Raw genomic sequence first — 25,242 nt, 5'->3', positions numbered from 1 at the left:
ACAGCGCTGCGTTCGTTTTTTTAAAATACCGAATGACCTTTGACAAATCCCATGATTCCTTGCATTTATCGAGATACCGAACTCTCTTATTTTTACCAATGCCAATTAACCTACAAACCTGTACGCCGTTGGAGTGTTGGTGGAAACCAGAGCACCTGGAGAAATCATAGGTGGTCTCAAGAACTTACAAACTCCACAGACAGCACCCAGAGTCAAGATTGAACCCGGGCTGTAAGGCAGCAGCTCTACTTCTACGCCACTGTGCCGCCAATAATAGGATATTATCCAATTTCCTCTTGAAGGTCCCAATGAAACCTGCCTCCACCACACCTGTAAGAGCGTTTCCCAGAATTCAACCATACAGAGGACAAAACATTATATTTTCTGTCACTCAATCCACTTCACCGTTACTTTGCATCTGTGACCTCTGATCTTCAACCGCTCCATCAACAGAAATTGTGTATTATATTTGCTCCTCTCACCCTGCTGCTCTTCATAAAACAACTGCCCTAGCTTCTCCAATTTATCATTCTAACTGCAGTCCCTCATTACAAGTCTCACAGATCTTTACGTGAACCTCTCTTAGAGTTCATCCTAACCAGAAACTTTGAATGAACAAGGATTCACTCTCTGTTAAAGTCCAGATTAGTTTAGCTTAGTGATACAGCACGGAAACAGGCCCATTGACCCACCAAGTCGTGCTGAGCAACGATCCCTGTGCACTAGCTCTATCCTACAGACTAGGGACAATTTATAATTAATACCGAAACTAAATGAAACTGCAAACCTGGCGCGGCGATTGCAGAAAGAACATACAAAGTCAGTACGGACAGCACCCGTAGTCAGGATTAAACCTAGGTCTCTGGCGCTGGAAGGCAACAACTCTACTGTTGCGCCACCCAGTTCTGAGGCATTCAAAAAGGATGACCCCGTACTGTACAAGAAGGCTAAGTAGGACTAAGTAACAGAGCTCCCGTGGATTTTGAAAAACAGCAGCAAAGAGAAGTAGGACAAAGCAGTGATTGGCTCTAGCCCGAGTGGGAGGAGAGTTAGAAGTGAGTCAGAGGGGGGAAAACAGTTTAAAACTGTGGAATTTGGTTTGTAAATTAGTAAATTGGTAAATTAGGCAATTTATCAGTCAATATAAGCAAGACGGCTCTGAGGGAGCAGCCTTATGAGGGAAGTGCCTTGTGAATAAAGTGTGAGTCTTTGGCTCGAGTGAGTAAAGTGTGAGTCTTTGGTTCGTGAGTCTTCGACGAGGAGGCTACGCATAAAGCTCGAGAGCTGTGTGGAATGAGCTTCCAGTGAAGGTGGTGGAGGCAGGTTCGTTTTTATCATTTAAAAATAAATTGGATAGTTATATGGATGGGAAGGGAATGGAGGGTTATGGTTTGAGCGCAGGTATATGGGACTTGGGGAGATTATGTGTTCGGCACAGACTAGAAGGGTCGAGATGGCCTGTTTCCGTGCTGTAATTGTTATATGGTTATATGGTTATATGAGAGGACGGAACGCGATGAACGCATGTCGGGGCAGATGAGACAGTGTGAGGCTTGCAGAATGTGGGAGCCCAGGGACACGGCTGGAGCCTCTGGCTGCTACAACTGTGGCAAGTGATTCCAGCTTCAGCTCCTAAAGGACCGTGTTGGGGCACTGGAGAAGCAGCTGGATGATCTCAGGGCCAACCGGGAAAACGAGAGTTTCCTGGACAGGACCTACAGTGAGGTAGTCACGCCGAGGATACGGGAAGAACAAAGGTGTGTGGCGGCAGACGAGATGCGAGGATGGTCTGTTGCCTCCCTGGTCTGTGATCTGGTTTGTGCTTTTTAAATGTATTTATGAGGGTTCAGGAAGTCACGAGCCGAATTCAGAACATCCTCAAGAGAGAGAAGGTGAATAGCCGGCCGTAGTTGTGCACGTAGGCACAAACGACATCGGGCAGGTGAGGAAGGAGGTTCTCCAACATGACTTCAGAGAGTTGGGAAGAAGACTGAAATGCCGGACTTCTAGGGTGGTTATCTCTGGATTGCTTCCAGTACCTCGTGCTAGTGAGCACAGGAACAGGGAGATAGGGGATCTGAATGTGGGGCCGGAGCAGGGAGCAAGGATTTAGATTTATAGACCACTGGGATCTCTTCTGGGGTAGGGGTGACCTGTACAAAAGGGACGGGTCACACCTTAACTGGAGGTGGACCGACATTCTGGCAGGCAGGTTTGCTAGGGCAACACGTGTGGGTTTAAACGAAATAGTGGGGGGGAGGGATTGACAAATTGGGAGTATAAAGATGGAGTTGAAGGGGAAGTTACTACAGGAAAAATTACAAACAATTCTCGAATTAATGGGAAGGAAAGCTCGAGAATGGACAACAAAGTAAGGTCAGGGCCAATTGCGAGGGGGGAAGTGAATACGGAGGTCAAAGTGCTGTATATGAATGCGCGAAGAAAAAGGAATAAAGTGGACGAGCTTGAGGCTCAGTTAGAAACTGGCAAGTATGATGTTGTGGGAATTACTGAGACATGGCTGCAAGAAGGCCAGGGCTGGGAACTGAATATTCAGGGGTATACCTCCTATCGAAAAGACACAGGTGGGCAGAGGGGGTGGGGTTGCCCTGTTGGTGAGGAATGAAATTCAGTCCCTTGCAAGGGGTGGCATTGAAACAGGGGATGTGGAGTCAGTGAGGAAATATTATACAATAGATTTGCTGAAATGATAACTTCTGTGTGAGGAACATGTTAATTTGCAAGAGAAGGACTTGGAGCTGAGGTTTTCCCACAAAGAAATAAAGAACACACACATATAGGAGAACAGATGGCTACATGGAGATGTTGATGTAAATAGGCATAGCTTTGTTTGCTTTGAAGCGGCTATAACTCTGTCAGAAGTTGTATTTGGTTTAGTTTGGTGTTTAGAGTATAGGTTATTGATGGGGTTCTTCTCAGGACATGGGCATCATGGGTCCTTTCTTTATGGCACATCTTTGAGCTCGGGTGTGCAATAAAGGGGATTCATGGTTGTCTATATTGGGTCGTGGGCACCAAGGATAGATAATAGTCTGTGATCTGGTTTGTGCTGTTTAAATGTATTTATGTTGAGATAAGAGATGGCATAGGTGATGGTTGTGTGACCTTTGTATAAGGGTGGTTTCTTATGTTTGTAGAAAACTGAGAAAGTAACTGTTTTGATAATCTTCCATTTGCTGTGTGGAATGCTATTAGTGAGGAGGGCTTACATTCCTTTCGTCCGGAGATAGAAGGGGGAGGTTGTAATTAAAGTAGACCCGAGCTTGGGAAGAAGCAATCAAGTGTGACAATTAGTGACCTTTGTGTGGTTGGGGATTGTAGAAATAACTTAAGAATGGGGCAAAACTCGTATTTAATCCATAAGCAACTGTATTTTAACTATGAAGTAGGGAAATTATTTGTGAAGTGTATTGTGTTTTAATTAGGATTGTAAGTATTACACTTTGTTTAAATCTGAAGTTTTAGAAATAACTTTATTTTCCAAAAGTGAAAATATATGTTTTGTGTGTATGTATTGTGTGATTGCTGTATGGTGTGTATTTTATATTCTGACAGGTAGTCTCTGAGAATTAGTTTTATATTTCTGTGGTTTTGCTTCATTGAATTAAAATGATTTCGATCAGAGGTTAAAGAGAACCAGAGGGGAAAAAGGTTGTAAAGGGGCCAGAAAAGGGAAAATCATGTGACTATACGTGTTGTCAATCACTGGAAAGGATTTAGTTGATTGGTTAATGCAAATAAGCTAAATGTATGGTAAACATAATGATTGGTTAATAGTTTGCCATTCCTTTTGTATCATAATTGTCCAATATCTATATAATGTGTTACCTTTGTACCAAAGCAGTTGTTCTTTCGACCTGCCCCAGAGTTTCTAGCTCTGTATTGGAAGGTCTAAAGAATTATCCAGCGCTGTCAGAATAAAGAATTGGTTTTAGCAGCAATGGCTTGAATCAAGTTTTCTTGAATTGGACTGACAAAATAACTTAGTTTAACATTAGTATGGATAGAACTAAGGAATTGTAAAGGTAAAAAGACCCTAATGGGACTAATCTACAGGGCACCAAACAGTAACCTGGACATAGGGCGCAAGTTGAATCAGGAGTTAAAATTGGCATGTAGCAAAAGTAATGCTGTGGTTGTTATGGGAGATTTCACCATGCAGGTAGACTGGGAAAATCAGGTTGGTACTGGACCCCAAGAAAGGGACTTTGTAGAGTGCCTTTTTTTTTCAGATTCAGATTCAGATTCAATTTTAATTGTCATTGTCAGTGTACAGTACAGAGACAACGAAATGCATTTAGCATCTCCCTTGAAGAGCGACATAGCAAACGATTTGAATTAAAAAAATAATAATAAGTGTCCGGGGGGGGGGGGGGGGGGTGATTGGCAGTCACCGAGGTACGTTGTTTAGTAGAGTGACAGCCGCCGGAAAGAAGCTGTTCCTCGACCTGCTGGTTCGGCAACGGAGAGACCTGTAGAGCCTCCCGGATGGTAGGAGGGTAAACAGTCCATGGTTGGGGTGAGAGCAGTCCTTGGCGATGCTGAGCGCCCTCCGCAGACAGCGCTTGCTTTGGACAGACTCAATGGAGGGGAGCGTGGAACCGGTGATGCGTTGGGCAATTTTCACCACCCTCTGCAATGCCTTCCGGTCGGAGACAGAGCAGTTGCCATACCATACTGTGATGCAGTTGGTAAGGATGCTCTCGATGGTGCAGCGGTAGAAGTTCACCAGGATCTGAGGAGACAGATGGACCTTCTTCAGTCTCCTCAGGAAGAAGAGACGCTGATGAGCCTTCTTGATCAGAGTAGAGGTATTGTGGGTCCAAGAGAGGTCATCAGAGATGTTGACTCCCAGGAACCTGAAGCTAGAAACACGTTCCACCTCCGTCCCGTTAATGTGTGGATGGGGGTGTGCGTGCCGCCTCTGGACTTCCTGAAGTCTACAATGAGCTCCTTGGTCTTCTTGGAGTTAAGGGCCAGGTTGTTGTCAGCGCACCATGCTGCTAAGTGCTGGACCTCCTCCCTGTAGGCCAGCTCATCGTTGTTGCTGATGAGGCCAATCACCGTTGTATCATCTGCATACTTGATGATGGTGTTAGTACCATGTACAGGTGTGCAGTCATGGGTGAAGAGGGAGTAGAGGAGGGGGCTCAGCACACAGCCCTGAGGAACGCCGGTGTTCAGGGTGAGGGTTGAAGAGGTGTGCTTGTCTAACCTCACAGACTGGGGTCTGTTGGTTAGAAAGTCCAGTATCCAGTTGCAGAGGGAGGGGTCGATGCCCAGGTTACCGAGTTTGGTGATCAGTTTTGATGGAATAATGGTGTTGAATGCTGAGCTGTAATCGATGAACAGCATTCTTACATAAGTGTCTCTGTTGTCAAGGTGGGAGAGGGCGGAGTGAAGTGCCGTTGAGATGGCATCCTCCGTACTCCTGTTCTTGCGGTAGGCAAACTGATAGGGATCCAGTGTGGGGGGTAGGCAGCTTTTGAGGTGTGCCAGGACCAGCCTCTCGAAGCACTTGGTGATGATGGGGGTAAGTGCAACTGGGCGGAAGTCGTTGAGGCTTGCCGCAGTGGAGTGTTTTGGCACTGGCACGATGGAGGTGGCTTTAAGGCAAGTGGGGACAACTGCTTGGGCAAGTGACAGGTTGAAGATGTCAGTCCAGACGTCTGTCAGCTGCGCAGCACAGGCACTGAGCACGCGCCCGGGGATGCCGTCAGGGCCAGCAGCCTTACGTGCATTAGTCCTACTCAGTGCCACGTACACGTCGTAGGGGGTGAGTGTGAGGGGTTGGTGATCGGCAGGTAGCACAGCCTTGATGGCTGTCTCTAGATTGTCCCTGTCGAAGCGGCCATAGAAGTGATTCAGCTCCTCAAGGAAGGAGGCGTCGCTGGATGTGGGGGTGATGTTGGAGGGTCTGTAGTCCGTGATGGCCTGGATGCCTTGCCACATGCGTCGGGGGTCGGAGTTGTTGTTGAAGTGCTCCTCAATCCTGAGCTTATGGCAGTGCTTGGCCTTCCTGATGCCCCTCTTCAGGTTAGCCCTGGATGAACTGTAGGCTCGAGCATCGCCTGACATGAAAGCGGTGTCCCGTGCTTTCAGCAGTAGCTTTCACGATGGATTCGTAGAACAGCTTGTATTGGAGCATACCAGTTCACTGATATGATCGTTGTCAGCCGGATCAACAACAATGAGATGGAGTATAGGAAAGAGATTGGGAACCTTGTGTCATGGTATCAGGATAAAGACCTAGACTTAATATCAATGAGCCGAAAGAGTTAGTTATTGACCTAAGGAAGTGTGGGGTAAAACACAGCCACCCTCATTCACATAGCAGTTGTGGAGATCGACAACCTCAAATACCTCCGCCTTCCATATCACCAGCAACCTAACCTGGCCCTGTCAAGCTAATATGGCGACCGAGACAATGTATCATTTGCTTTCAAACATCGTAGAAGATTAGACCTTTTCACGAGGATGCTCTCAAACTTCTACAGATGCACTATCGAAAGCTTTTTGACGGGATGCATCTCAGCCTGGTAAGGCAACCGCACTGCTATTGACCGTCTGAATGCACAGTGGTGAACACAGCCCAATCCATCACATGCTCATCACTTCCATCCATTCCATCTTCAAGGGTGTTGCATCAGGAAAACTGGAAGTATCAAAGATGCCTACCATCCTGGCCATTCCCTTTTCTCTCTTACTCTCTTGACCTACTGGGAGAGGATACAAGGAATTGAAAGCCCAGGCGTCTCAGAATTGATAACAGCTGTTATCAGACTCCTGAACCAATCACCCTTTTCATACTCCTTCCCCAGAGTTGTTGCCAAGTTCTCTTACCTTATTCCGTTATTTCATTATTGCATTTTGTACCACTTCAGATTGCACTATAATCTTTTCACCATTCTGCTACTTGTTTTGGTGTTTGTATTTATTGTTAAATCCATCATTATAATGTGTAGGAAGGAACTGCAGATGCTGGTTTACACCGAAGATGGACACAAAATGCTGGATTAATTCAGCGGGTCAGGCAGCATTTCGGCTCGAGACTTCTTCAGACCCAATTATAATAGAGTTCACTAAGAACCTCATGCAAACTTCATTTCAATGCACTCTAGTTGTATAAGCCAATAAACTAATCTGAATCTAACAGCTTCACATCTTTCCTATAATGCGGAAAACAGAACTAAACACCAAATAAGTCTGATAAGTCTGTTACGTGCCATCTTCTGTCGGACAATATGCAATTACTTCACTCTTAAGTATGTGCAATTACTTACATCACCATTGAGTTGGGACCAGTATTTTATTAAGGTTTAGCACAACAGTCTTTTATACTCCACTCCCCTCCCCTCTCCCCCCCACTTCAAACATTAAACCTGTATGATGGTACCAATGGGTCCTGCTGCCCTACTCCCTCTTTAAACCACGTTACTTCTGCTACTCCCCACCCATACACCGCTCTCACCAATTTGACAAGCAACCATTCACCTTCTTCTGTTGCCTGTAGCTTAACTAAGTTTGTATTTAAAGTCCCCTTCTGCCAAATGCCTCAACTTTGGTCATAAATCTGTTATGTGGCATCTTCTATCAGGCAATGTGCAATTACTTCACCCTTACAACTCTGTTACCACTTCAAAAATATTTGAATCCAATTGGTTAAACATCATTTTTCATTAATAATATCCATGCTAGTTTGCCTTAATCACAAATAACTATTAATCCTGTCGAGGATCAATATTTCTAAATGTTTTCCCACCATCAAGATTAAACTGACTAGATTAATTCTTACCCCATTTTTGAACAAGGGTGTTCAAAATAACTATTACTAATTACTAATATTTTCCCTCACACCCGCAATCTTCAAAGAGCATCAAAATATTATGGTTGGTACCCTTGCCTCCTGATTTCCTCCCATACTTCATTCAGAACCCTACAATGTATGTAGGATACAAACACTGTTCCTGGTGACAGGATATTTTTATCCTCAGTCAGTCCCACTACAATCATTTATTGTACTTACTATTTATTTACCTAGGTAATACTTACGGATCCAATTTAAGGAAAACCTCAATTTTAAGATTCTCACCACCGTTTTCAAATTCAAATGTGATCTTCTCTACCCAGCAACTCTCCAAGGTCCCAACTCCATCAATTTTAGTCTTTTGATCATCCCCAAATGGAATTGTTCTATAATTGGCAGCCCTACTTTCAGCTACCAAGGCTCTAAGCTCCAGCATTCTCCCCTGAAAACCCAACTCGGAACATCAAGATACTTGCAATTTCTCTCACTGACCAAGCTTCTCATCATCCTCCTTAATTGTGTCTTTGTTGGCTAACCCCTGTGATTCTGGTTGCTATATTAAGAAGTGCCATTACAACAGCTTGCATATTTATTACTTGCTTATAGGTAACAAAGCACAAACTGTAATTAATAGACGCAAGTCATTGGTTGATTAAATTACATTTTTAAACATGCAAAATTGAAATAGCTACAAGTGTAAACCAAAATAATCAACATTGCAAATATTATAAATATGTCTCATTCCTCTATCTAGTATTAAAACCTGATCATACTTATAATTGGAGCAAATACTATTGCAACTCTCAGCCCAAAAATAAGACTAATATTTAAAGTTACTCTTTTAGCAGGTATACAGATTTTTACTAGGTTGGGAATTTGTAGTAAAATTATGGGTTAAAAAAAAAACTGCATTTCTGAAGCATGCCCTCGGTAACATTCGAAAACAGTTATCCAATAAATAAAAATGTATAAATACAATGGACACAAAAATGGTAGGATCAGCCACTGAATGCGTCTATATCAACAGTGCATCACAGATTAAATTGAATAATGACTGCAATTCTGTCCGTGATTTGCTGTGGCATAACTTTACTCATCTTCAAATTGTGAAACAGAGGCCAGTAGAAGGGTCTTTTATTTAATATCTCAATAAGCGAGTTTGGTATTCCGACTGCGCATGCCCAGGTCATAGGTCACTAACTATAAACAGGCTAGGCAACAGTGGTGCTGCATTGTATGCAGGCTTGCGTTTCGTCCGTGGTCAGGGCCTGGCTCTCTGCGTGTGGCCGCTGTTGAGATGCTGCTGGGCCATCCCCGTCCCCTCCCCGGTGACCCGTCCCTGTCCAGGGCGGCCCTAGACTTGCATGCAGTTGGCGCTGCAGCCGCTAACTCCAGCTCGGCTCTGCCTTTCCTGCCTGGTTGTCCAGCAGCCCTCCACTTCCACCCCCCTCCCCTCAGTCCGACACCGAGATCCTGCTGAAGATGGACAGCCGCCTTCCCTGCTCGAAGACGGGCGACTCGGGGCCCCTGCTGCTGGAGTCGCCCTGGTCGAAGAGATAGTCTGCGGACAGGCTACTGCCGCCCATGGAAGGCTGGGGCGCCCGCTGGAGCAGCTGGTGCTGTTGATAGTGCTGGTGGCAGCAACAACCTCCTCCTTCTCCCTTGCCCAGCCCCAAGCTCAGAGTTCGGGCCAGCTCCAACTCGGGTCTGAAGGCCACCCGCAGGTCGGCACAGTTGAGTGCCAGGCCGGAGGAGGCTGAGCCCAGGCTGGTGGTCTGGCACAGGTGAGACTGGGGCCCTCACTCCTCCTCGGGGTTGTGGACAGAAGCCAGTAGTGTGCAAGCTGTGGGCGAACTGGCACTTGTCGCTATAGCGGCCCATCGGGGAGCGGGTTCCTCTGGAGTTGGAGCGGGGTTCGACTGGAGGTGGCACATCTCTGCACTGTCTGTGGGTTCTCCGCGCTAGCTTTGGGCCTGGGGCCGCTGGTGTTGTTGGTTGTTGTCGGTTGGCCCAGCGGGAGAGGAGGAGGTGAGCTGGGGTTGCCGCTTCTCCGCGCAAGGCCTGGGGGCCGGTGTCCCATTGGTCCGGACGTCTCCGGCCACCCCCGGGCAGGGATGGGACACTCGAGTGGGGGACACGGGGATGATCCAGTGGCGGTTCAGCAGCGCTTGCGGTGCCGGGGACACAGGTTCGATCCTGTCTGCGGATGAGGCACAGAGCCGGTCCAGTCTCCCTTCATAATGATTGGGACACAGCAATGTCATGTAAATTAAAGTAGTCATGTTTAGTATTTTGTTGCATAACCTTTGATTGCAATGACTGCTTGAAGTCTGCGATTCATGGACATTACCAGTTGCTGGGTGTCTTTTTTGGTGATGCTCTGCCAGGCCTGTATTGCAGCCATCTTTAGCTTATGCTTGTTTAGGGGGCTAGTCCCCTTCAGTTTCCTCTTCAGCATATAAAAGGAATGCTCAATTGGGTTCCGATCGGGTGATTGACTTGGCCACTCAAGAATTGACCATTGGTTAGCTTTGAAAAACTTCTTTGTTGCTTTGTTGCTTTTAGGAGTCTGAAGAAGGGTTTCGGCCGGAAACGTTGCCTATTTAATTTGCTCCATAGATGCTGCCGCATCCGCTGAGTTTCTCCAGCAATTTTGTCTACCTTCGTTTTTCCAGCATCTGCAGTTCCTTCTTGAACAATTGCTTCAGCAGTATGTTTGGGATCATTGTCTTGCTGTAGAATGAACTGCCGACCAATGAGTTTTGAGGCATTTGTTTGAACTTGAGCAGATAGGATGTGTCTATACGCTTCAGAATTCATTATGCTATGTATCACTATGTATAAACACTGCTGTGGTTTCTACACGGTGAAACCAAAATGTATCAAAATGGCCTTTATTAAAATATGACAATGTGCACTTTAACCACATGTGATTTTTTTTTTCTATTACAAATCTAAAATTGTGGAGTACAGAGGCAAATGAATAAATAATGGGTCTTTGTCATTAGCATTATGAGGACAGTCAGAAAAGCAATTTCTTCTATGCCATCCATAAAAAAATAGGCCTGAAGATGCTCTCAAATACAGGGCAATGTGTTACGTAAGAAATATACAAAGATCCCAAAGAATGCATCCTCGCAAAAAAAATTAACGAAATAAAGCCAGACATTGAATGTAAGATAATCCTACTGAATGATCACAGCAGTATTTCCAGGCCATTCCCAGCAAGATCAGTGATCTACATTTATTTTGAAAATATGAAAAATTACTAATTCGCAATTGCAACTCAGATTTACCTGCCAAGAGACATTGTTGTACAACCACTGGTAGATAAGCAAAAATTACAGCATAACTAGGATTCACAAGCACGGACACACAGAGACTGCAGATGCTGGATTTGTGAGCAAAAAACAGTGGTGGAGGAGCTCAGTGGATCAGGCAGCATCTGTGGAGGGAATGGACAGACGATGTTTCAGGTTGGGACCTTTCTTCAGTCTGAAGGGAGGGATGGCAAGGGAGAGAAAAGAGAACAGCATCTCATATTCCACTTGGGCATCTTATAAGCCAAAGGTATGAACATTGAATTATCCAGTTTCATGTAATCCCCTCTATCTCAACACCCTAGCCCATCATCCCTCCCCCCCAACCAGTACATGAACATTTCTCCCACCACCTTGTTCATTTTCCCTCCTCCATATCATTCACCCCTCGCATCTTCAAGTCGCCAATTTCCCTAGTATCCCCCTTTCTTCCCCTCTCCCATTCAACCCACAACCACCCGCCTGCCCTCCACTAGCTTTCTTTATCTGACACTCCTTTGTCTCCCTTTCGTCGCTAGCCTTCATCACCATCTCCACCCACCTGCCAATCACTCCCCCTCACCCCTATGACCTATCACCTGCCAGGCTTTGTCCCCTCCGGCCTCTCTTTCCCAGCTTTCTCCCCCTTACTCCATCAGTCTGAAGAACGGTCTTGACCCGCAGGTACACAAAAATGCTGGAGAAACTCAGCGGGTGCAGCAGCATCTATGGAGCGAAGGAAATAGGCGACGTTTCGGGCCGATACCCTTCTTTAGACTGATGGGGGGTGGGGGGGAGAAAGAAGGAAAAAGGGAGTAGAGGAGCCCGAGGGCGGGGGAATGGAAGGAGACAGCTCGAGGGTTAAGGAAGGGGAGGAGACGGCAAGGGCTAGCAAAATTGGGAGAATTCAACTTTCATGCCATCCGGACGCAAGCAACCCAGGCGGAATATGAGGTGCTGTTCCTCCAATTTCCAGTGTTGCTCACTCTGGCAATGGAGGAGACCCAGGACAGAGAGGTCAGATTGGGAATGGGAGGGGGAGTTGAAGTGCTGAGCCACCGGGAGTTCAGGTAGGTTATTGCGGACTGAGCGGAGGTGTTCGGCGAAACGATCGCCCAACCACCGCTTGGTCTCCCCGATGTAAATCAGCTGACATCTAGAGCAGCGGATGCAGTAGATGAGGTTGGAGGAGATACAGGTGAACCTTTGTCGCACCTGGAACGACTGCTTGGGTCCTTGAATGGAGTCGAGGGGGGAGGTGAAGGGACGGGTGTTGCATTTCTTGCGGTTGCAACGGAAAGTGCCCGGGGAGGGGGTGGTACGGGAGGGAAGGGAAGAATTGACAAGGGAGTTGTGGAGGGAGCGGTCTTTGCGGAAGGCAGACATAGGGGGAGATGGGAAGATGTGGCGAGTGGTGGGGTCACGTTGGAGGTGGCGGAAATGGCGGAGGATTATTTGTTGTATTTGCCGGCTGGTGGGGTGAAAGGTGAGGACTAGGGGGACTCTGCCCTTGTTGCAAGTGCGGGGATGGGGAGAGAGAGCAGTGTTGCGGGGTATGGATGAGACCCTGGTACGAGCCTCATCTATGGTGGCGGAGGGGAATCCCCGTTCCCTGAAGAACGAGGACATTTCCAATGCCCTGGTGTGGAATGTCTCATCCTGGGAGCAGATGCGGTGTAGGTGGAGGAATTGGGAGTACGGGGATGGAGTCTTTACAGGGGGCAGGGTGGGAAGACGTGTAGTCCAGATAGCCATGTGAGTCAGTTGGTTTGTAGTGTATGTCGGTCAGAAGTCTGTCCCCTGCGATGGAGATGGTGAGGTCAAGGAATGGTAGGGAAGTGTCGGAAATGGTCCAGGTGTATTGGAGTGCCGGATGGAAGTTGGTGGTGAAGTGAATGAAGTCAGTCAGTTGTGTGTGGGTGCAGGAGGTGGCCCCAAAGCAGTCGCCAATGTAACGGAGGTAGAGGTCGGGGATGGGGCCCTGGTACGTATAGAACAAGGATTGTTCAACGTACCCGACAAAGAGGCAGGCGTAGCTGGGGCCCATGCGTGTGCCCATAGCTACGCCTTGTGTTTGGAGGAAATGGGAGGAGTCAAACGTAAAGTTGTTGAGGGTGAGGACCAACTCTGCTAGGCGGAGGAGGGCGTCAGTGGCTGGGTATAGGTTGCTCCTCTGGTCGAGGCAGAACCAGAGGGCTTTGAGGTCATCCTGGTGGGGGATGGAGGTGCAGAGTGACTGGACATCCATGGTGAAGATGAGGGGGTGAGGGCCTAGAGAGTGGAATGCGCGGAGGCGGCGGAGAGTGTCTGAGGTGTCTAGAACATAGGTGGGAAGGGATTTGACCAAGGGGGATAGTATGGAGTCAAGGTATGTGGAGATGAGTTCGGTGGGGCACGAACAAGCAGAGACAATGGGTCTGCCGGGAGAGCCGGGTTTGTGGATTTTGGTGAGAAGGTAAAAACGGGCCGTGCGGGGCTGGGGAACGATGAGGTTGGAAGCTTGGTCGGGCAGGGCGTGGGAATTGATGAAGTCGGTGATGGTGCTAGATATGGTGGCCTGGTGCTCGTCAGTGGGGTCATGGTCCAAGGGTAAGTAGGAGGAGGTGTCCGAGAGTTGGCACGTGGCCTCAGCTTTGTAGAGATCGACGCGCCAGACTACCACGGCACCTCCCTTGTCGGCTGGTTTGATAACCCAATCTGGGTTTTTGCGGAGTGATTCAATGGCAGTGCGTTCAGGGGGGGAGAGATTGGAGTGAGACGGGAGTGGAGAAGTTGAGGCAGTTGACGTCGCGGCGGCACTTCTGGATAAAGAGTTCCAGAGCCGGAACATTACGTGAGGGATTCCACGAGAAGGGGGTGCGTTGGACCGCATGTTGTCTGTCCAATTAACTCCACGGATTTTGCCAGACTCAAGCAATTTGTTTTTTTTTGCTCTGAATCCATATTAGAATGTCCATATTAGAGTTTATAATGGAAATATAAAAAATGGGGATATAATGTATAGATTTAAAATGGGACTGAGTTAGATTAACCTGCCCATTACAATCTGTCTAATTGCAATCTAGCCTCTAAATGCACCATTAAACTCAAGTCTGCCAAATGGCTCAAACAATTTTAATTTTACTAAAACTCTCATCTTATTTGTGAGTGTGCGTGCATGTGTGTCTGTGATTCATGACCTGACTTGCGCCAAAACGGTACACGATAGCGCTACAATTTTTGGACCACCGTACTCACCATTGTCCTGTGGTGTCATGAATCAAGTTTCATTCAGATTGATGTTATATTTTACAAGTTATTCACATTTTTAACTTTACAAAACTCACTTTGAAAAAAATCTTTCATCTCCACTGGCAGCTAGCAGCTATGACATCACAATGGGATCTCATTAACATAAACTGCCCCTCACCAATGTTGCACTGGCAGTTATCAGCGTATGACATCACAATGGGATCTCAATTACATAAACTGCCTGTCAACAGTGTTTCACACAGTGCAATGAGAGATTTGTTACATTGTTGTAAGGAGAGGGACGGAATCGGGAAAGGGAAGAGGAGAAATGTTATTTAAACATTGTGTTTAGTGGGGGAGTGCGATAGGGGAGAGGTGAGTAGTGGGGGAGTAGGGAGATAGAGGGAGGGTTTAAGGGAGGGAGTGACTGATGGCAGGGGAAAGGAGAGAGATGAGGGGAGGAGGAGAGGGAGAGGGGAAATAGGAGGGAGGGTGAAGAGGAGGGGGAGGGAGTGCTGGGGCTTATGGGGAAATGAGCCGCACCGCGCCTGCGCAGTTGGGGGCCATGGGTGAGTGATGGAATATTGCTTGGAGGGAGCGGGTCCCATTGGTCTAGTATATTTTAAAATTGAAATGCTCTCTAATGCTGAATATACTGCCTTTTTCCTTTTACAACCTAGAATAGCAAAGGAATACAATTCAGTACCATCCAATTGCCCAATTATTTTTGTGCCCCTGGAATATCGTCGACAATGTAATAGATTACAAAAAATTGATAAAACAATTTAAGATTTGAGAAAATAACTATTTGAAAGAATGTTTTTGAGCAGTGGGCAGGTTAGCGAACAAATTTAATTTCTCCTTGTAGCCAACATGGATCTAACAAACTACAGCTTCTACTTATGATCTTCCTCACTCTTCCAATGATCTAAACACTGACAGGATTGCATTGAAATATTTTAATTTAAATATTTATAGCCATTAACATCCACAAACCCATATAAAAACATTGAATTGTAAAACATAATCATTACAAAAGAAATTAAATAGATATAAAATGAATAATGTTATGATATACCATCCTGATGCACTCAATGCTGCAGAGGAGCAACAAATCCAAGTCATTAAACATAACTGAAGATACATACGTCTTAAGTTAAAACATGTCATGGTTGTAAATAAATGAATAATCAAAGATGTCTATACACATCTCTATTGTTTACACCCTGCAAAGTATTCCTTTGATGTGTTGAGCCAGGTCTGCTGATATATTCAGTAAAAAGTCATATGAAGAATGTTAGAAGTATGCACTGTCATCTGAACAAAATGGCAGCTGGATCACTATCACAGATATAATAAATGCTTTTTATTTGGAGTTGAAAAATCCCAGCGAAGGTATACTTTATGTGGCAGATATATAGCATTCAACAGGCAATGTCGGATTGATTTCCAATGTACAATAAATATATCTAATACTTCAAACCTCAATAGCTTGGAGTCAAATAAAGCCTTTAAACAAAATGAGCACTAAATTAGGAATAACTATTAAAAAGGAATGAATAGGGTATATCGACCTAATTGAAGAAAATGGATGTACCAAACTATTAATATGTTGCAATGGATAGCAAATTAGTGCAAACCTAAAATCAAAATAAACAATGTCAAATTGTGCTAAACAATAATATAAACAATTTGTGTTTATATAATTGGTTATTTAGGTGTTGGTCAGTTTATGTGATAACACCAAAGACGCTAAATTGCTGAGACATCAGTCTGAAGAAGGGTTTCGGCCCGAAATGTCACCTATTTCCTTCGCTCCATAGATGCTGCTGCACCCGCTGAGTTTCTCCAGCATTTTTGTGTACCTTTTATGCTAAATTGCTCAACGTCCTAATGTAAAATTATGTAACATCATTTAAAAAAAGGATGGGAGGATTTCTGCAAAGAATATACATTGAATTGTCCTGGATTGCACGAATATACTTGGGAGAGCAATAGATCACTATAAATTAAAGGGGATGATCTTGTTATCTCTTGCAGCTACACATTTTAAAAACAAGTAATAACAGAATTAAGGTTAGGAATCGCATTTGGCGATTGGCAAAAGTAAAATCAATACCAGTAGACTGAAAAACTTAATCAAGAAGAGTTAATCAAGATGAAACAAACACTATTACTAACAATAATTGTCTGATATGACGGCAAAGCTTTTAAAGGCCGGTTTAGGCCTTGGTTACAAGGCATGCAGCCTACCATGCTAGCTGAACTCAGTGATTGACACCCAAACTAACCACACACAATCCAAATACTCTCTGACGCCATTTTCTGCGACAACAGCGATCCAATCAGCATTGAACGGGGGCGGGCCCAGCTCAGCACGGTTGCTTGATCCGCAACGGATCGCCCAACAAACTCATTCAATGAAGAATAAAGATCCTCCGCGTTTCTACATCAATTGTGCTTTTATTGCTTTTTAAAGAACCTCAAGAAAGCAAGAGTGGGAGTCCCAATGTTTTAGAAAAAGGTACTACCTCAGAGTCGACGCTCCACCGTTTACACCGTGTCTCCTCCACAGCCGCAGCTCCGAACGTCAACCCGGCAACGGGCGCGCGCGACCGACGTGGGGCGGGGCCTAGGGGCGCGCGGCCGACGTAGGTGGGGGCTGTGGACGCGCGCGGCCGACGTGGGGCGGGGCCTGAGGGCGCGCGGAGCTGCCGGCGCCGACGTTGAGAGCAAACAGACGCGCGCGCCCTCCATATCGTCATAAATCCATACGTCATAGAAGCAGATTAGGCCACGGCTGATCTATCTTTCCCTCTCAACCCCATTCTCCTGCCTTCGCCCCATAAACCCCGACACCCTTACTAATCAAGAACCTGTCCATCTCCAAGGTCCTAGATTCTCCCACGTGGAAACATCCTCCATATCCACTCTATCCAGGCCATTCACTATTTGGTAAGTACATAAAAATGCTGGAGAAACTCAGCGGGTGCAGCAGCATCTATGGAGCGAAGGAAATGAACGTTGAATTCTCCCAGTTTTGCTAGCCCTTGCTGTCTCCTCCCCTCCCTTAACCCTCGAGCTGTCTCCTCCCATCCCCCCGCCCTCTCTTTTTTCCTTCCTTTTCTCTCCCCCCCCCCCCCCCCCCCCCCCCCCATCCCCATCAGTCTGAAGCAAAGATTATAGAGGAGCTCCTCTAGGATCTTTGGTCTGAAGAAGGGTTTCTGCCCGAAACGTCGCCTATTTCCTTCGCTCCATTGATGCTGCTGCACCCGCTGAGTTTCTCCAGCATTTTTGTGTACCTTCGATCTTCCAGCATCTGCAGTTCCTTCTTGAACACTATTTGGTAAGTTTCAATGAGGTTCCTCCTCATCTTTCTAAAAGAGAGGCACTCGTATCCACAGTGACGGTTGCTAACCATTTTAATTACATTTTCCCATATTCCAGGCGTACATTGGCCATATTCCCCAAAGCTTTCTCAGCTACATTGACGACTGCATCGTGGCTGCCTCCTGCACCTGTGCAGAACTCATGGACTTTATTAACTTCACCACTAACTTCTTCCCTGCCCTCAAATCTTGGACGATCTCAGACATCTCCCTTTTCTCGATCTATCTATCTCAATTACAGGGACAGAGTATCAACTGTATTCCACAGTTAACTGAACTGCATTTCCTCCCACCTGTCTCTCGCAACAATGCTAATCCCTACTTTAAATTCCTACATTTCTGCCACACCTGCTCCCAAGATGACGCCTTCCATTGCAGGGCATCCAAGATGTTCCAAACAGTTGATTTTGGCAAGCCTAAGGTTTGGCTGATGCCTCTAACAGTTTTATTCTTCTTTCTCAGTCTCGTAAAGGCTTCTTTGACTTTCACTGGCACAACTTTCGTCCTCATGTTGATAACCATATAATAATTACAGCACGGAAACAGACCATCTCGGCCCTACAAGTCCGTGCCGAACAACTTTTTTCCCTTAGTCCCACCTGCCTGCACTCATACCATAACCCTCCATTCCCTTCTCATCCATATGCCTATCCAATTTATTTTTAAATGATACCAATGAACCTGCCGACACCACTTCCACTGGATAAACAGCAATATTAGTTTCCAAAGGTGATGGAAAGACTGAAGGAGAGACTTGGTGCTGAGAGCTCTCTTGTACCGGCATTAAGGAGGCAATTAAACACGCCTGTGAAGCCATGTGTCCCAAACATCATGGTGCCCTGAAATGGAGGGACTATGTATAAACACAGCTGTAATTTCTACATGGTGAAACCAAATTTCCCCTCACCTTTATCCATCAATTACTTGCCTAGCTTGTCCAAACCAAAACATAGTATCCTCACAATATTTTCTACAGATACTGACTGACCCGCTGAGTTACTCCAGCACCTGCCGTCTTTTTTGGTAAACCAGCATCTGTGGATCCTTGTGTCGACAACCAGTATAAGTTCTAGATGAAGGTAATGAAGTGAAGCCATCTCATTTGCCCATCACCAGCAATTATGTTCTTGAGTTCCCACTGCAAATACCTTGTATCTCAGGCAGCATCTCTGGAGGACAAGGATAGATGACGTTAGTCTTCAGTCTGGAGAAAGGTCCTGACTCGGAACATTACCTATCCATGTTCTCCAGAGATGCTGCCTGATCTGTTGGGTTACTCCAGCACTGTGTCTTTTTTTTTTAAACCAGCAACTGAAGTTCCTGGTTTCTACACTGTCACCTATCCACGTTCTCCAAAGATGTTGTCTGATCTGCTGAGTTATTCAAACACTTTGTGACTTTTTTTGTAACCTTGCGTCAGCAGTTCCTTGTCAAAACTAATAAGTGAAGATGCTGGTTCCCAAACCATCTCCTATCTTTTTCCTCCAGAGATGCTGCCTGTCCTGCTGAGTTACTCCAGCTCTTTGTTATCTTTTTGGGAGTAAAGCAGCATCGACAGTTCTTTGTTTCTACACTGTCCCTCTTAGGCGATTTTTTAGGTGACTGCCATAGTCATAGCAGGTCGCCGAAAAACCGGCGACTGGACCCCCTATGACAATGTCTACAACAAGCTACAACAACCTACCACCTAGTCAACGTCAAGCTATGGCAAGCTACTGACAACCGGTGACCCAATGGTCGCGACTTATGGGCCTGTCCCACTTAGGCTATTTTTAGGCAACTGCCGGCGACTGTCATAGTCGTAGCAGGTCGCTGAAAAATATAATAAATCTATAAAGAATTATCACTTTAACAACAAAAAAGTTTGATTTATTATTACATTATAAAGAACATACAACAGTGTATACAAAAATAAATTTATTATAATCACATAAAATTTGAAATTATCTGTAAGAATCATCACTATAAGCACCTCCTTCAGTCTGATCAGTCCCATCAATCTATAAAAAAGGCAATAAATATCAAATAATGGCACGTCTGTGACATTGTATTTACGTATATTCACAACGTTCCCTGTATTTCTCTCCATAAAACTTGCAACTTCAACAGGTCTGGCAGGCATGTTACAGATACCTTTAACCATGATTTCACAAAAAGACTTATAGTAAGCTCAAACATTACACGACAAAGATACAAATAAAAATCCCAAAATTCAAAACTTCAATAATCGGGTTATCTTTCTTTCTTTCTTCATTTTGCTTGTACTGTTAACGATATATTGTATGACGTATATATGTGGTGTTTATCAATTATTTATGTACTCCCATACCCCAAGGAGGATCGTTGAGTTTCAATAAACTTAAAACTTTAAACTTCAAACATAATACAAGTGCAAAAACATACAAGACTTAAAATAATTTATGGACACATTACACTGATGGGCGATCTGTGTCCATTATTCCTGTAAAGCTCAAACTCAAGTCCCTACTTGCATCCTGGGTCTCTGTTCTGGGGATACACCCTGGTGTCACTGGTGCAGGTCTGGGTGTGTCAAGGCTGGGGTAGTCTGTGAATGCAGCTGAGAGTGCAGATAAGCTACTAGATCTTGCAGGCTGCAAGGCAGTGTATGTTGATGTAGTGGTTAACTGCTGTGATGGAGTTGATGTAGACTGTTGCTGTGAGTAGGGCTGCTGCTGTCCTGTGGAACTGGGTGGCCTGCCCATGGGCGAGGTGGCAATCGGTGAGCATGACATCACTGGTGGTGGCATCCGTGGTGGTCCCATCAGTGACTGTGGCTGCAACACAGAAACATAGCAATATTAAGTGGAAGGCAATTAAATTTAAACTTTTCACAAGCTGTGTGTGACAAATAATTTCGTCCAATTCACAAAAAGTATTATAAAATTAAATACCTGGTGAGCCTGCTGATGTGGTGGTTCCATCAGTGGCATCTGTTGTGGTGGTCCCTTCAGTCCTGTCTGTGGCTGTCCCATCTGTTGCTGTCCCATGTGTCCCATCTGCTGCTGAGTCTGAAACACACATGAATTCATTGTGAATATTTCATACAAAAACATAAATTTTAAGATCAAATATTAAAGTCAAATGTTCCCAAAATTCCACAAACATTACTTAAATTACTTACTGGCTGGGAGAAGTTATGGGCCATCGTCATGGCAGCCATGGTGTAGTTGAACCACACATTCTCTGGTATCTTGAGCAGCTCAGTCTTTAGGAATCCCAGGAAGGTGTCAACAGCCCTCTCATGTGGTGTCTGGGGCTTTGTCATGGCCTTTCTGGCCTCCCTGGCCTCGGTTGCCTGTTGCATGAGCTGCAACATAAATTAGTATGATACAGGTAAGTAAATTTGGGAAAAAAAATGGATGGATGGATGAACGGATGGAGAAATCTGCCAAAAAATGTCCCCAAAGGTACTTACCACCTTGATCAGCTCCTGCTGACTTGCCTCTCTCTCCTCTACCTCAGTTGCTGTTGGGGTGGAGCTGGCAGTGGTCCTGCTCCTCTTGCTGTGCTGCTGACTGGTGGAGGGGGTGGATCCAGAGGTTCCCTCAAGTGTATCAAACTCCTCTTCACTGGACATACTGGGCAGTGGCTTCTTCTTGTCAAACTGGAAGAAAATAAATGTGTTTTACAAACTTTCAAGACCATCAGGACATGGCAAGCAAGATGACAATCAAATTTATCAATTTCACAATAACTATTTTATAATAATTTGCTTCTTGGTGCTGTCTCCTCTCCACTCGTAGCGCATGTGAATTGATAAAGTCCCATTTGTTGATGATTCACTGCTGCCTCCGGGTAAAGTTTTTGCCACCAGACCCTGACTTGTTCCCACTCTGAGACAGCTTGCCATATCTTGTTCTCTGGCTTTTGAACCACAGACAGAGTTGGGCATCTGTAAAAAAAAAAAAATATATATATAATAAAGACCAGCATGAACTGCCTGCCTGCAGCAGTAATATTAGTAGTTTTCATTTTATTTTTATGCCTGCTACACAACATGAAGTTGCAAATTTCAGGACCAGAAATACAGAGAAACAGCCCAGTAAGTAGGTACTTACAGGTGCAGTCAGGAAACTCCTTGGTCTTGGTGTCAAGTAGTGAGTTCTTCCTGTCCTTGTTTCTATAATGTTGGTGGTTCTTGCCATACAACTCTGTGTTTGACTGATTCCACTCGACCAGCTCTCCTTCTTGTTCTCTGCTGAACTCATAAGGAACTACCTTGGGTCTCTTGCCCTTCTTCACCTCCTCCCGGACAGTGTACACATTAGAGACACTTGAGGCATCAGTGTCCTGAGCATCATCTGTAGGTGAGTCTGGGTCAGCAGCAGCAGTACCTATAGTCTTGGCAGGGCGGCCAGTCCAGGTTGGGGTGGTGGTGGGGACACGGGCCACCTCCCTGGTCTCCTCCTGGGCCTCCTCCTCCTGGGTCTCCTCGGTCTCCACCTGCTTGGTGGGTGGGGATTGGGGTTGGGCCTTGCCCTTGGGTTGCCCTCTCCTTCGAGCCATGTGGACTTGGGTTTTTCCAATGTCTGTTGCTACTTGACTTATCTTGATGCCGGTACCTGTTGCTGGTTGACATAGGTAGTCGCCAATCACTGGTCAGCACCAGCGACAACCTATGTCATCCTGGCGACAACCTACGACAGCACCTACGTCAGGAGAAGTCAAGCTACACTCATTGGCGTCAAACCCACTGTCGCCGAAATTTTGAAAATTTTGAAAATCCAGCAGCGACCAGAAAGACGCTACGACTCTTTGGGCGACTAAGGAGACTACTCACAACCATACAGGCGACACCCCGGCAACCATGTGGCACCTAAAAAATCGCCTAAGTGGGACAGGCCCTTACTCACCTTTCCGTCCTCCAGAGATGCTGCCTGATCTACTGAGTTACTTCAGCACATTGTCTCTTTTTTTTTTTAACCAGCATCTGCAGTCTTGTAGATGCTGTCAGACCCGCTGTTAGTTATTCCAGCACCTTGTGTCGTTTTTGTGTGTAAACCAGCAATCTGAAGTTCCTTGTTTCGACTAACATGAGTGGTTAATCTGCAATAATCTGCGACTCTTTGTGTCTGCACTGAACTCTCTGTCAAGAAGGGAGCGCGCGTCCCCGAGAGCGCGCGCCTCCCTGGGGAGGGGCGGGAGCGCGCGCGGGATGGAGAGCGTGCGTCGTGTGGACTGGGTTGACGACAGCGCCGTACGTGGTATTGGAGTGTGGGACCGGCGTCGCCACGGGCTGGAGAGAAGAGCAGAGGACGGCGGCGGTGCAGCGACGACAGGGGCGGCTTCACCAGCCCAACAACCACCAACAACCCCCTCCCTCCCTCCAGCACAGACAGACCTTTATGGTACCCCCGGCTGTGACATCCTGCGACACCCTTTAGCCGGCCAGACAATACCGCCCACCAACGAAATAAGGATCTACAAACTTCCCGAAAATGGACTATGATTTCAAGATGAAGCTGACGACGGAGCGGGAGCGAGTGGAGGACCTGTTTGAGTACGAGGGCTGCAAAGTTGGACGAGGCACCTACGGTCACGTCTACAAAGCCAAGCGGAAAGACGGGTAGGTGCAGGGCCCTGCGGTGTGTAGGCCACGCTGCTCATCGTTGCATTCTCATTTGCCCTCTCCTTTTTAATTTGATTTTGTGTCAACAACTTGACCCGATTTGAAACCAAGCTGCTGCCGGTTTGGTGCAGCTTGTTGAGTCTTGAGGATCATAAACAATCGACTGAGCTGAACAATGTATGCGTGGAAAGTGTTGCACGTAGGAAATTCTCCTGCGATTTTAAAGTGCCGGATAAATTATCATTGAATTTGTTCTTTTCTGTAAAGCTTTTAAACTACGTTTCAGTTATCTCATTTATTAACATTCAGTTAATTTACTATAGAAAACCAAGTTGATTGGAGTATCTATTTAGCTGGCAATTCTTTTTGAAGTTCGATTGATACATTTAAATATAACATGCTCTTTCCGCTAGTTTTGAATAATGTTTTTTGAATATAGTATTTTTGGAGCAGGCAAGGACATACAATTATTAATTGGCGTATTGATAATACTTCATGTGTTTGGCATGGAACAAATTTTCCTTATTACATCTTGACCTAAAGTAATTTAAATCAATTTAAATATTTTTATTGATTGAGGTATCTATTTAGTTGGTAAATTGTGTTGGTTTGATTAATACATTAAAATATGATATGCTTTTTCCATGATTTTTGAATAATGCTTTGAATACGATGCTTCTTGAGCAGGCAAAGACATTTCAAATGTTTGACATAAAATTATTAATTGGCATTCAAATGTGTTATTGATGATACTTCATGCATTTGGTATATAACTTTTTTTCCATCTTAACCTAATGGAGCAAAACAAAAGGGGAAGAAAAAAACATGTTTTCCACGTTGGAATTGGTCATTTTATTGTGTAGCATTTTGACTTTGAGTAGAACGGTCAAAACAATTTCATGTATTTTTGAGTATAATTTACGATACTGTATTTTCAAGTCACGTACTGTTTCCAGCACCATTCAGTTTTCTTTTCTCCAGTCCTGTGGTTGATTTACTTTTTCTGGTGTATTGTTGCATTAATAATGGCAACCTTCTAATTGCTTGTCTGTCTGACAGTTCTGTCATCAAGAAAGGTGACATTTGTATTGCATCATCTGGAGAGAGAACATTTGTTGATTTTGCCCCACCTATTTAAAATTCTGCATGTTCCACCTGCTGTCGCAGCCTAGGCAAAGGGTGAAACTGTGACCTGTTCATTTAGTTTAATGTTATTACATCCATGTGTTTCACCCCCTTGTGCTTCTAAGAAATCTTCAGTGCTTTATTTTTAAAACCAGTTTTTTTTTAAAATTCTCAATGTATGTGAAATAGTATTCCTCTTTTTGCATTTGTCATTATATTAAAATTGTAATTATCAATTGAATGATGCTAACCTGTAAATTTAGTTATTTTCCTCTTGTTTTCATATAACGCAATTTCAGTATTGATCTAAAATGATAAATGGAAAATAGACATGTTTTCCATAAGATCTGTTAATATCTTAATAGTCTTATCTCTATAAACTAGTGTGTATTGTTTTAGTGAAATAATTTAATCTATGAAAATAAAAAAATAACATGCTAAACTAGTCAAATAATAAATGTGCCTCACACTAATCAATTGGGACGAATCTGTTTGATACAAAGTTGAGTGCAAAGAATTAGCTCAATTTCTGATTTATTTTTAGTTGTTGTCACGGACCCTTAAGTTGTATGTTTTTGTCATATTCAACAGTCAGTTGAAATTGATTCTGCTTATGGTTATGTTGGTATTACTATCTGTGTACTGCAGTTACTGTGTCCTCTACAGTTTTACACAAGGTTAAATTGAATAGTTGGTTTAAAAACAATTCCTGACTTTAAAAGGTTTTGGCTGCTAACTGCAATCCAGAATATGGCCACTGTGGTGATGAGGTTTTAAGAC

At 45.0% G+C, this 25,242-nt stretch overlaps 3 protein-coding genes across 14 annotated transcripts in view; 1 reads left to right on the top strand and 2 right to left on the bottom strand.

Moving 5' to 3' along the window:
* Window positions 1-17,113, bottom strand: part of rnf6 (ring finger protein (C3H2C3 type) 6) — a 35,994-nt gene extending 18,881 nt beyond the window's left edge. For 4 of the 8 annotated variants that reach the window (XM_055636922.1, XM_055636925.1, XM_055636928.1 and 1 more), the window contains exons 1-2: window positions 16,890-16,980; window positions 11,125-11,273 (exon numbers count right to left, since the gene is read on the bottom strand). The gene's annotated coding sequence lies outside the window, so the exon portion shown is untranslated. Of the gene's footprint in view, window positions 1-11,124; window positions 11,274-16,889 lie in introns of all 8 variants that reach the window. The other 4 variants (XM_055636923.1, XM_055636924.1, XM_055636926.1 and 1 more) reach the window with 3 other exon arrangements.
* A 2,489-nt stretch (window positions 17,114-19,602) lies between these two features.
* On the bottom strand, window positions 19,603-22,849 carry LOC129698073 (DNA translocase FtsK-like). 3 transcript variants are annotated; one of them, XM_055636918.1, is made up of 5 exons: window positions 22,622-22,849; window positions 21,184-21,660; window positions 20,890-21,075; window positions 20,660-20,776; window positions 19,603-20,542 (listed from the first exon to the last, which is right to left on the bottom strand). In XM_055636918.1, exons 2-5 carry the CDS (start codon window positions 21,343-21,345, stop codon window positions 20,177-20,179), a joined length of 831 nt encoding a protein of 276 aa, XP_055492893.1. In that variant the 5' UTR covers window positions 21,346-21,660; window positions 22,622-22,849; the 3' UTR covers window positions 19,603-20,176. The 3 variants fall into 3 exon arrangements, with proteins under 3 accessions (XP_055492893.1, XP_055492894.1, XP_055492895.1); XM_055636919.1 differs by having other exon boundaries at window positions 21,184-21,372; XM_055636920.1 differs by lacking the exon at window positions 22,622-22,849 and adding an exon at window positions 21,827-21,967.
* Window positions 22,850-22,980: 131 nt separating this feature from the next.
* cdk8 (cyclin-dependent kinase 8) overlaps window positions 22,981-25,242 on the top strand; it is a 90,809-nt gene continuing 88,547 nt past the window's right edge. For all 3 annotated transcript variants that reach the window (XM_055636916.1, XM_055636915.1, XM_055636914.1), the window contains exon 1: window positions 22,981-23,334. In XM_055636916.1, the coding sequence (XP_055492891.1) occupies window positions 23,207-23,334 (128 nt within the window). In that variant the 5' untranslated portion in view covers window positions 22,981-23,206. The remainder of the gene's footprint in view (window positions 23,335-25,242) is intronic.

This window comes from Leucoraja erinacea, chromosome 6 (genome assembly GCF_028641065.1).
Source record: "Leucoraja erinacea ecotype New England chromosome 6, Leri_hhj_1, whole genome shotgun sequence".
NCBI lineage: Eukaryota > Metazoa > Chordata > Chondrichthyes > Rajiformes > Rajidae > Leucoraja > Leucoraja erinaceus.
Note: the sequence above shows the minus strand (reverse complement) of the source record. Positions and strands in the feature narration are given on the sequence as shown.

Excerpts from the sequence above, each read along its gene's own strand:
- LOC129698073 (XM_055636918.1), bottom strand. The coding sequence starts at position 21,345 with ATGTCCAGTGAAGAGGAGTTTGATACACTTGAGGGAACCTCTGGATCC. Across the intron at positions 21,076-21,183 it reads AGCAGGAGCTGATCAAGGTG|CTCATGCAACAGGCAACCGA; the intron begins GTAAGTACCTTT and ends TTTATGTTGCAG. Across the intron at positions 20,543-20,659 it reads CACATCAGCAGGCTCACCAG|CCACAGTCACTGATGGGACC; the intron begins GTATTTAATTTT and ends TCTGTGTTGCAG.